The sequence below is a fragment of the Dermacentor andersoni genome, chromosome 6 (genome assembly GCF_023375885.2).
Source record: "Dermacentor andersoni chromosome 6, qqDerAnde1_hic_scaffold, whole genome shotgun sequence".
NCBI classification, from domain to species: Eukaryota; Metazoa; Arthropoda; class Arachnida; order Ixodida; family Ixodidae; genus Dermacentor; species Dermacentor andersoni.
Window position 1 is genome coordinate 92,292,776 of NC_092819.1, and position 12,446 is coordinate 92,305,221.

The 12,446-nt window shown below is 44.8% G+C and overlaps 1 protein-coding gene across 1 annotated transcript in view; it reads left to right on the forward strand.

Annotated features, from left to right (window-relative positions):
* Window positions 1-139: 139 nt before the first annotated feature.
* hd (humpty dumpty) overlaps window positions 140-12,446 on the forward strand; it is a 34,339-nt gene continuing 22,032 nt past the window's right edge. Inside the window, exons 1-6 of the mRNA XM_050171360.3 lie at window positions 140-244; window positions 445-541; window positions 1,010-1,196; window positions 4,141-4,228; window positions 6,209-6,301; window positions 9,829-10,002. Of these exons, the coding sequence (XP_050027317.1) occupies window positions 532-541; window positions 1,010-1,196; window positions 4,141-4,228; window positions 6,209-6,301; window positions 9,829-10,002 (552 nt within the window). The 5' untranslated portion in view covers window positions 140-244; window positions 445-531. The remainder of the gene's footprint in view (window positions 245-444; window positions 542-1,009; window positions 1,197-4,140; window positions 4,229-6,208; window positions 6,302-9,828; window positions 10,003-12,446) is intronic.

Consider the following 12,446-nt stretch of genomic DNA (forward strand, 5'->3'; position numbering starts at 1 on the left):
AAGCAGCCTCAAACAAACCCTGAAAGCTTTAAATAAACAAAAACAATTAACATTTTTTAGTGTTACAAATTATTACATTGTCATTACTAGTTATATTGAAATATATCTTTCTTTTCTGCGCGGCACCTATGGTGGCATCCGTGAACGTTTGTTTGAGGCGGCAGAATTGGTGTGCCGCTGGTTGGTGTGTACTAATTTTATTTTCAAAGTAGTCATGAACAGCCTCGCACAATAAGATGCTTAGGTGAGTGTCTTTCTTCTAAATCTACTGCGCTAGATTTAATAAATGTTTGCTTGGCATCAGTCATTCGCTCTCACAAATGTCGTTTGTTATGCTTAGGCGTCAGTCGGCAGAGACGGAGGGGAGGGGGTTGGGCTTTGTAGTTAAAGTGCGTTCGCGTCTTCCTGAATGTGTAGTAATGTTACCGTTCTCTATAACTACAGAAACGTTGCCGTGAACAGTGCACCATCAGTTACACCGCATCACAAGTGACCCAAAGTTTTCTTGCAAGCCGGGGAACAAAAAAGGCCATGGAATCCGGTAAGTTTTCAAAAGTCCAGTTCAAGTGTGCCAAGTTTACCAAAAGCCACATTCGTGCAGTCCTTATCGTACCACCTGTAACAAGTGTTATTATGCTGTTGTGAAGTTGGCATTTAGCTTTACTGGCGCGTATTTTTCATTTTTCGTTCATGTATAAATGCATACGGAACCCGCTTTTCCTCGCTGAGATAGTAAAAGGCTGTTTCCTAGCTACCATTTTGATATCGCAGTACCAAACCTAGCTTGAAATAATTTTGTTCTTCAGTACTTTCAGTAGATACATAAAGTAAGCGCATTAACATTGCGGTTGCCGAAATCGGGAGTATAACTTATAATAGTAGTAATAATAGTAATAACTCATTGCAGCGAGACCTTTGAAATTATGTTAATTCACATAGCGAAGCATTTTCTGAGCGCACTTTCGAAGTTTTCGAATACCAGCGCCCAATAGTACGTTGAATATTTCAGCCACCTTAAAAGATGCCGAAAACGCCGCTTCAAACACGACACAATGGATGAAGCCTAACGATATCCTCAAGCTTCGCAAGGCTGGCAGGCGTCGTCTGCAGCCCAGAGCTCTGCAACCAGTTAGCGTGAACGCCATCAGCACTACAAGTCTTCCCCTGAAGCGTGAATGCAGCCTCAACCCTTTCCGGTAACGTGCCTTCTTTTAAACTTTACTGACGTGATATTTTTTACTTTACCTTTCTGGCATAAAACGGGTATCACAATGCGCACTTACGATCGCGATCAAGCCCAATATGGATCGAATTTCTCGGTCGCGATTGGTTCCATTGCGCAAGCCACGTGAGGGAGCCAATCGCGATCGAAAATTTCTTTCTGGATCAGGCATGATCGCGATCGGAAGTAGTCGTGCAACATCGGTATCAGTCTCAAGTGGCCCCTTTCTGTAAGTGACCACCTAATGGACATGTCCATTTCATTCGCTGCTGATGCACTGGAGGCGCCTGTCCCCTTCTGATGCGTACATCAGAATTCCAGCAGCAGACGAAATAGAAATGTCCACTAGGTGGACACTTACAGAATGCCCCCCATGACCATGGAAGCTGCATTTCGATTGGTGCAAAAGGCAAAAACACTCATGTACTGTCTTCGCGGCGCCTAGGGAAAAAAGCGGTGAGGAAGCGCGCTGTCTGCTGTCACGCACAAGGAACCGGGGAGGTAGGGGTGCGTTGTACTTCGGCAGCAACAGTGGCTTTACCTTGAAAGTGATCTGCTTCGGGGGCATAGTCTAGGGGGCCGAGAGTACGTAGCTTCGCGTGTGTTGTGTTCTTGTCACTCAATTGGCACTGAAGTGATAGACAGCATGAAGGTCACTTCGCTCGCTGCTGGTGCTGCGCTTCCTCACGTCAGTGTTTTGCCAGTGAGTGTCGTCGGACATCAAGTGTGATGTGTGAGTGTTTGCCTGTGTGCACTCACACCATGCTTGTTCATTTAGTTAGTAAGCTAGTGAGTGTCTACAAGTTTATACGGCCAATAAAACTACTGTCCTTACCTTGTATGGCTGTCTACGAATTTGCTATCGCAATCGATGTTTCGCCTTTCAGGTGAAACTGCTACCCAAAGGTGAAGAAATAAACTTAGAAGCAGTGTGGGCTCCATATATACTCTTCTATCGGCAGGTGAACGCTAACATCTATAGATTTCATACTTGCCGCCAAGAGGCCTTGTGCCAAAGGTGAATGCGGTACAAATTTTGAGTGGCGGGAGACAACTTCAACATTATCTTGCTTGCTTAAAACAAACATTAATTTCATAAAGCTTTCTCGGATGGAAAGAATACAATTTTTCATCAGAAGCGCCATTAAGCATATTCATGTTGGCGTTCAATTTGCAGTTAAACATAGGTCAGCAATTACTTTTTTGCATTTTTATCGTTACCTGTGTGCATTTCTACACAATTTAGCTGCCCAAAAACATTTCTCGCGTAAGGTACACCTCCTGGGCACTTAAGTTTGTACAAAATTTGTGTTTCTGTATGAAGGCATTATAAAGAAAAATGCCAGATATGGACCAGTTATCCATTTTTTAATGGCTAATAATGAACGCAATTTTAGGTGTAAAGTCTCCCATTGCCTGAGAAAAATAACTTGATTTTTCAAATTAATGAAACGCAGTTTTTGGAATCGCCTTTTAGGGTGCATACTTTCATTCAGGAGGTTGTTCAGGTGATGAAATTTTTTTTTTTTCTGGTAAAATGTATGTGGAATAACTTTTTGTGCTATATGCAAGTGCCTAAATTTTTAGAAATTGCTGGTGGTTAAGCATGGACATTGGTACAGTTGGCGAGAAATGACCCATACACAAACAAGACTCATGTTTAAAATAAAAATTGATTAGTATTTGGTCAATAAAAGGTGAAAGAAAAGAATAAATTAGGGCTTCGGTCCAATTTCTTGTTGTAACATTCAGGATACAGTGCAGCATGTTGCACCTTGTGCCTGAATTGAGCACCGGAACACTGGCCATGTTGCTTGCTTGGCCTCACTGCTGGGTGGTCTAATGGAAAAGGCTGCTTTTTCAGCTCAGTGAAAGCATCCTATTTCAGCCATCATATTCGTGGAAGACTGCCATGACACTGTATTATGAATGCAGCTTTCCTGATCTGACATTGTGTTCAGTACGCAGTGCTCAACTTTGGAGGACCCGAATTCCCGCTGTGTAGAATTAGTGTTGAGCATAGAAAGCTTTCAAAGCATACTCTTAAAATTGCCTGCAGTGTTAATAAATGCTCCTACGACGAACAGTGTCTGCAAGATGTTGTGCATCTCAGTTGCACCCACTTCGCCAGAAGCTGAAAGTGTTGTCAGCACTGTGGCAGCACCATGTTGCGACCTGCTGTGATTGCTTAGTGGCTTTGGTGTTGTGCTGCTAAGCACGAGGTCGTGGGATCAAATTGTGGCCTAGGCGACCGCATTTCAGGGGGGGTGAAATCTGACAACACCCATTTACCATGCACTGGGTACACATTGACGAGTCCCTGGTCCCTCGCTATGACATGCCTTGTAATAAATGTGGTTTTGGCGTGTAAAACTGCCGAATTTATTTTTAGCACCATGTTGCAATTGAGAACCATAGTGTGAAGTTGTTTGTTTCACCAGAGAATAGAGGGCTGCTGTTCAGTGTAATTTAAAGTGTGGCAGTAAAACTGGATGTGAATGAATCGGAGCATGGAATCGTCTTGATCTTTCCACCTGCAAGTGGCCCATTGCAGAGAGAAAGTGTTATGCATTTCTAAAGCCTTGCAGAAAGCTATTGTTTGGCTATGGCCTTCCCCTGCTGTGCACGAGGTAGTGGGTTTGATTCCCGGCTGCCATGGCTGCATTCAGGCAGGGCTTGAACTGAAAGAAATGCTCATGCAAATGAATTCAGCTGTGCGTTAAAAGAACACCATGTTATCAAAATTAATCTTGAGCCCCCACTGTCCATTTCTCATAGCCTGTGTGTGTCTTGGGATATTAAAATCGATGATTTCAAATAGGTAATTTCTTGGAAGTGAACGTTCTTGCACATGGCTGTGGAGGCCCCTCACTTTACCGTGTCATGCAACATCTAACGTTTGTTGCTTATCATGGCAGGTGTCCAGTGCAGAAGAAACCTCGGTTAGAAGACGTTCACCCCCTGCTGCACCGGACAACAGCACTCCCTCCGACTGTGTCGCCACAGGTTAGCCGATTTGTCTTTTTGGTGTTGGCCTGAGCCTGTGTCATGCCGGGAATTAAGCAACGCGTAGAGTGCGCAACGTGTGGGAGTGGATGCCCTGTGCGCGACGAGTACAGGCATTCTACTCGGTGCTATGGCATGGCAAAACAGCTAAGATCCGATTGCCTTTCCAGCGCGTCGGCTGCTGTATCGGGCACCAAATCGTCCCATGTATCTGCCAATTTTGTCACATGCCAGGTGCCCAATCAGGTGCTATGGCATGGCAAAACAGCTCGGATCCAGCTGCTGTTCCTGCGCATGGGACACTGTATAGGAAGCAGAATCATACAGTGTGTTCCCTACTTTTTAGAGGTGGTTGAGAAAAGAAAAAAATCACTCAAAATTTTGCCCCCGCGTCTACTCAGCCTTGCGTAAATTTTTTGGGAGGAAAAGTGCGTTCATTATGCGAGTAAGTAAGGTATGTCTTTCTTTTCTATGACTTTTTTTGGTCCTAAATGCAGTAATGGAAGTCGTCTTACAAGTCCTCGTAATGTTGCTCCTTATGAGTGAAATAGACCATAGTAATAGTGTGACACGCGTAGGAGAGGTAGTTATGGCTCTTGGAAATGATCCCTATAGTAGGACACAACTAAGTCTGCAGTGAAGCCCCTGCCCATGCCCTCAAAACTGCCAGCCACTGTTCCTCCCTGAGGCTGCAAATAGTTCATACCTCAAGCTTTTCCTGTTAACTAAATAAGGCGGTAACCACAAAACTAAAGTTATAAGCGTGTAATTTTATATTTTCACTCGTCTGTCATAGTGGAATGGCAAAAGCCTAATTCTTTATTGAACTGAAATAAAATGCTTGCTTCGCTGCAACCATTTATTGTAGAGTTTCACTTCAGTTGGCAGTGAAGTTTCACGACTAAAACGGGCTCAGCAATGAAATGAACTGTACTGAGGACTTTTGAAGAGTGAAATGCTCAGACTCCATACACTTTGTCTGGGTTTGTTGCACACCTCATCGCTTCCGCCATTGAAAAGACTCAAGAAGAGCAGACGCTCTGGACGTATCAAGTACAACACGATTTTGAATACGTCACATGACGACGACGACTTTGTTTGCTTGTGTGATTGGCTAGCGGAGTAACACAACGCCGCACAGTCTGTGTGCCTTGGTTGCCAACTGCTACTTTTTAAGTTGTATCCTTCTATAGATAGCTTGCATAGCATGCACCAAGTTGTGAAGTGTGAGCCTTAGATTTCCTTTTGTCTAGGACACCACAAGGGAAAGGCCTTATTGAACGATTTAGCACAAATTGCATTCCTCAGGAAAGCATGTCCATGAAAGTAGCTAGCCCGAGGTCTTTCTTCTCTTTGAACCAAATGAGCACTCTCCATAGGAAAAGGACAAGAAAAAAAGCAGTAGCTACCTGATAATACAGCATGGCAAATTACTTGTACATGAACATGTCTAAGTATTTGCACAAGTGCAGCTGCCTTTAACTGCTCTGAAAGGTCACGTCACTGCTTCAAAGTGCTTTTAACTGCACTAAAAGGTAGTTCAACATGATTGGGAGCAATCTGATCACTGCTACCAAGTCAGCTGGCCAATAGGCTAGCCATGCAGTAAATTAAGACAAGAGTAATTGGAAACCGGAAGCAACGCATATTAATGAATTAATTCTGCTGAAATCGCGGTGGAGGGAGTTTTGTCAAGGGAGCGTTCTTGTCTTGCGTACAATTGCAGAACAGTGCTCCAGATACAGCAAACTAGTCTGTTATAAAGGAATGAAGAATCTTTTAATAAAGGCAGAGCTGTATTATAAACATGTTTTTACATAGTCTTACATAGAATGCCTTTGCACCACCAAACATCACAAACCAATCTTTGTATTTGACAAGCAGCAGCGCTAAAAAGATGAGGACCAAGAAAAGAGGATTACGAACACAGTCAATCACTTTCTTATTGTTTTTTTTTCTTTTCTCTGCCATTCTTCACAGAGACTCACGGTGACAAAGGTTGCCGTTGACTCCTATGATGATGAAACACGGCACTCTCTGGTGGATGGCGCAAAGGCTGAACAGTCCAAACAGGTGAGTCCGCTGTGTGTTACAGTACGCAAAGTGTTGCCATATCGCCAGTGTGTACGAGTGCAGTTAATTCACATGCATATTGAACTTCTAAGACCTGCACTTTTTGTTCAATTATATAGACACTCCAGACCAGTGCCTCCTTTACTAGATGCCTGCCGCATTGTTCACTTTCCCATTGTAGCGGCGGTTCCCTTAGTTCAGCATAAATTCCGTGAGGCGGCGTTTGTTGCCTTTTCGACTTCCGGCGGAAGTGGCAGCGGTGGCCGAATGTTTCTGCCGGCGCGTTCGTAGAACCGATATGCGCGGGAATCTGTTAGCGAGCGTTCTCGCGGGCCTCCCAGATGCCATGGTAATCTCAGAGGCTGCAGCACGTGATCTAAGTTGCATGTGTTTGCCATGAGAGGCGCTCATTGTCTTTTCGCGGTAACGAGAAAAGGGAGAGGGCATGGAACTGAGTTTACCGGACAACGCGGCAAGCATCTAGTAAAGGAGGCATTGTCCAGGCACATTTCTGCCATCGCCGTGCGGTTCTGTACGAGTGAAAGCGTGTGAGGGTGAGCCGGCGAACGCCGTTCAATCTCGCGTGCGCGAGCGAGGAATGCAGCCCGGGTGCGTGCCCTCTCCTGTGGCATGCGAGGCAGGGTGGTGAGGCGAGGGAGGAGGGGCATTCTTCTTCGGTGGCTGCTACGGTGCCTTGTTGTCCTTCTTGCCCGCTGCTCTGTACAGAGTGTAAACAACCGCGGCATCTACTACGACGTTGGCCACGCGTATCGCGGACGCCATAGTAGACGCTTTGGTGAATGCCATAGGGATGCGATGCCGGCACTGTTGTGTCTTGAAAGCGATCTGTGACGTGGCTAAAGTGTGCGCCCGTGGGGGCCTCATCTTTAAAGCAATCTGCAATGCTTTCAGAGTGTGCATAGTGCCGGTAGCTTCGTATGTGCCATGCTTTCGACGTTTTGTTCGCACTGAAGCGAGACAAGCATGAAGGACAATTTGCTTGCTGCTGCCGCGATTCCTCACACCAGAATTTTCACAGCGAGTTTCTGCGCTCATCGAGTGAGATGTGTTCATGTTTACCTGTGTGCTCGTGACACCATGCTGGTTAATTTAGTTAAAACTCATTGACGGGCTAGTTGGTTTGAATCCATGAATAGAATGTGTAAGCGTGACTGAACAAGGACGTAGAAAGCAGACGTACAGAGACAGTGCTGTCTCTGTGTGTCTGTTCCTTTCCACGCCGTCATTGAGTCACACTTACACGTTCTATCATTGTGAATTTAGTTTGTAAGCAAATGTCTACAAGCTTATACAGCCGATAAAACTACTATCCGTACTTCGTACAGCTATCTACTAATTTGCTATTGCAATCAGTGCTCCGCCTTTTGGGTGGAACTGTGAATTTTTTTACCAATACTTCCGAACTGTGAATTATCTGAACTTGCGTACGATGTTATCGTGGACAAAACTGACTTGATATATGAACTAATTTATGCCAAGACACATCTGTGTTTCCTGCGACACAGCGCCTCATTTACACATGTAAAGCTAGGTTTCACAGCGTAAAGATAACAGAAGCAGGGCAGAAAAGGCTTTTCATTCTGCAGTCAAATGCTGCTAGTCCGTTAAGTATAAGCGATTACCCTGTGTTAAAGCTGTAGTTTTTGATTTTGTAGGTTTTCTGTCGTGGTGGCTTAGCAGTTATGGTGTTACGCTGCTAAGCATGAGGTCGTGGAATCAAATCCCGGACGCAGCAGTTGTATTTCGATAAGGGCAAAATGCAAGAATCCTCGTGTCCCATGCATTGGGGGCACGTTAAAGGTATCCTGGGAGCCCCTAGGGGACCGTTAAAGGTCCCCCGTTCCTGACTCGTGACTTTCTACTGGCCACCCTGTGTTTGTGACGTCGGAGACTACACCGCCACTGCCGCTGAAATCCTAGCTTATATCGCCACTGTCTAGTTTGGAAGATCTGTAAAAGCTCCCTTTGTCGTCGGGAGACATCATCAGCTTCACTTCTTCTGCGTTAGCGCCAACTGTACTGCTTGTTTAGCACGCATTCTGCCTGTTTACTATATGGTAGTACAGGCTCTGACATCATCGACTCATTATGCGATCACGAATCAGCTACCTGTTTCATTTTCGGTATCTCGTTTATTGTTTATTTAAAATTATTGATGAATTTCTAAGCAAATTGAATCACCCTACTGGTGACAGGACTGTCAGTGCCATTTGAAAATGAAAATATCCTAATATGGCTAAAAAATGCCAAAGTTGCCCTTTAATGTGAAAAAGATTGTGACGAAGAAAGACAATTTCAAAATGATGTTCTTTGTGCAAGCTGTGATTTAGTTATAAAATGCTCTACATGGTTATGATCATAGTCAAAAGTATCATGTTCAGCTACTTCTGACTGCAGAAGCTAGGTTGTTATGGCAGTTCTTTCTCTGGGGAAGCTAAATCTTTCAATTACTTTATATGTGCTTAAATTCAAGCAGACCTCTAATGTGCTAGAAATGTGTTGGTAAGGCACATCGGCAAAATTTTGCGCAGGAATGCACATAGTTGCAGTTGGTAGTGGGGTAAAACAGCAGTTTGCTTTGCAGCGTACAACTCTCAAGTGCGGACATGTGTGCACTGATGTGCATGCTCAAAAACTGTAATACCCTTTAGGGTTTTTGTCACATTTAATTTGGTACATGAAAAAGATCATCGTGAATTTTTAAAGGGCCTCTCACCAGGTTTCGCCATTGCAAACAATTGTGGTGCTTGGATCTCACCCTGGAAATTTTCTGCAAGGTGTAAAAAACAGCTGAAAATTGAAAGGGAAGCCTACGCACCCTTACTTTCGAGAGAGCCTTTCTTCCCAGCAGAGCGACGCCACATGACTGCAACGTCATTGCAACGATTATGGCGTGTGGCTTGAGTAAATTGTCCATTGCAAAAAGCACGAAACTTCCACTGGAAATGTGCCAGGAAGCAAAATAGGAAAAGAAGAAAAAAAGGGAGTCTGTGCTCATGAGTTCAGTGTGGCGTTCTCTCGGCCCCAGTATTGGAGAAGGCAGGAGAGGAATGTTGCTTGCAGACAGTAGTTGAGGCAAATGGAGAGAGTATCTATGCCGATATTGATGCTAGGATGGAGAGCTCCCAATATGCAGCTTTACCATTTTGATGTGGCAGGTTGAGGGGCTTTAGCACTTGAATTACTTATAGTGTACCTAACAGAAAATTGGGATGCATCGAGCATTAAAGAAAAGGATGTGCGTGTGAGATTGATCATGATTGTCATGTTGCAAAATTCAGCCCTGGAGGCTGTAGCTAAATTCATTGTCTCACACTCATGCGGACTTCTAATCACTCGCTGGGCCGAGACTCTTGTGTGACTCGCAAAATCACACTCATGGAATTGTCTGCCAAGACTTACTGATACTAATGTAGTGCAGACTCATTCAGTTGCATTACCCTGCTGCATGTGGAACAGAACTGTTAGTATGTGTCCAAAATCGGAGGGTCTCCGTGGTTACGCAGTCGGCAAAACTGCCGGGTCTTCCCCTGGACTGGAGCCTGAAAACTCGTGTGCGCTTCTGCTCGACCAGCCACTTCCCCTGGAGTGGAAGCCTCAAGACATGCGAGGAGGCCAGTGGGACCACAGGATTTGTGCGGGGCATCCATTCTGAGTGCTGCCAGGAGTCTGCAGCAGAGGTGAGTGCTGCAGAATGGAGAGTAGCTGCCACACTTCAGTGACGGAAGCATGGAGGATAGAGAACAACTTGCAGTGATTCAGTACCAGCTAATATACAGCAGGCAATTATAATGCAAAGCATTCTTTGCCTCATACCAGGCCCAATGAGTTAGCATAATGGGAAAACACCACAAGAAACTGAATGAGGGTACAGGACTAGGCGCTGTATCCTAGGCGCTGGAACCGTACCAGCAAACTCAAGATAGAGCCTTTTACTTTGAGGTGGGTAGGTATGTTCCGATCTAGCTCGCTTTGGGCATGCTCAATTTTTTTATAAAATGTGTTCAGTGATAGGATCGAACACCAAATACCTGGCACAGAACCCCAATGCTCTACCCATTAGGCTTCTGTGCACAGCACGTGGCTTTGCGCCTTTCCACCTTCTACTGGATGTGTTGTTGGCTTGAGGCAGCTTTACTTTCCAGCATATTCTGCCATTCAGGCAAAGCACTGGTGTTAATTTAGTGTTGCTTCTTCCCTATCATTTTTGTTTAACCCTACAGCAAAGGCAGCTGGTGCAACGGGCAACAAGGCATCTAAAGTACTAATTATGTAGCTGCCTTCATTTGGTTTCTCATGCATCGGGGCTCAGTCATAGGCAAGCAGGAGCGGCGCTGGGAAATTAATGGCATAAGTGGCACTGGGCTAGCCTGCTTGATAAATGATTATTGGTAGCAACACAAATCACTCTTTTTCAAGCCAGCGGCACCTCATATAGAAAGCTCAGCTTTTTACTCCACAGTAGAGCATCACAGCACTCTAGACAAGAGTGACGAAGACTGTACTAGTGCTGCCTTTTTGTTCACTCTCGAAAGAAGTCCCTGTGTTTTCTTCTTTGGTGGTCTTTTCTGTGGGTCTAGCCTCTTTTGACATTCAGGAGATGAGCTTGCACAGGTGTTTTGTGTAATTGCAGTGCACTTTTCTTCTTTTCTTTTGACCGTGTGTCTACACTGGTAGCTGCGATGGTTCTATGCCCTGTCTCTGTTGGTATTTCCACCGCAAGGACACTTTCGTGACCACTAGCAGAGCGTTTCTGCTACTGATGTCGTGTTAATCTTGGGGATGGTACTTTTTGGTTGTTGAGTGGGATGATGCTGCTGCCTGAAAGAAGTGTGCATGCATCCAGCAATATCATTTGATAAATCCAACAATATCTTATTTACTTGAATAAAATGTCCTTAATCTGGGGATGGTCTTAATTTCGAGGTGCGGTTTGGCTGCAACCGCCAGACATTTAACGCTGCCTTGTGGCCACAATATGACGGAAACAATGGAACTAACTTTTCAACTGAGCTACGAAGCAGATGGATTCAACTGTACAACAGAAAGGCTGACAATTTTAGGTGGAAAGCGATGTAGCTTCAGGACACAGCGAGAAGCAGGAATGTCTGTGATGAGAGATTGTACAGCTGAAGGTGATGGTGGTTTGGAAACATTGTAGGCATCGCTCAGAACAAGCTCAGACGCCTGTCTACTTCGACATTTCAGCAAACTGTAATAAAATGCATGTTCTTTTCACAGTAGAATGCCTTTATTTGTTCGCCTTATGTTTGAAGAACGTTTTCCTGACCTCAATTTCGGGGGCCAGCCTAGATTTGGGGAAATGTGGTATCTTTGGTCTCCACACTGCAACTAGAGAATTCTGCAAAATAGAGAATATTTTGAGCTTACCTTTGCACCGTTTAATGAAATTTTGCATCAATATCATTTTATGTATGGTTATAGCACTTGGCACTCTTGTGGGATTTTTAAGAAAAAGCTAAGTTGCTTCCGTTCATGGGGAAGCCAGTTGCTTCCAGGGCAGCACTAGCATAGGCTTGTGTCTCCGCGTCTCAGAAGCTGAGGAAATCAAATCAGCCATTCTGGTAGGGTTGCCACGTGGGAAGGGTGGTTGGTTTGAAGTTGCCTACGCCAAAAAGTGATTGGCCACGTCTAGTATGGCGACAACTCTCGCCTGCAGAATATTGTACGCCTCTGAATAACGAAAGGAGGAGCACAAAGAGGATGGCGCATTGCACGTGGCGCCGTGTACGTAGATAAAGTCAAACAACTGGTAACACGAATCTTGTGCGCCACCATGTGCATCACAGGTTTGTGTGATCATGTGACCAGCTGTGTTTACGAAGCCTCGCATGAAGTTATGACCCTCTTGTTGTTCTCTGAAATGGAAATGTGGACTGGTCGCTATAAACAATGTTCCAAAGAATAGCCTGTTGCGTGCTGAAACAAATGAGGTTCCATGACATGATGACTGGCTCATTAGCTACTTGTAACGACAGAAAAGAAAAGATCCCACATTTTTTGTCAGTGCTTTTTTAAGTTCTTGGCTGTGACTGCAAACAGTCAGCATCTATTTCAGGTGCTGTAGTGAATATCGGAAGTCAACTGGTGGGTAGGGCTCTAC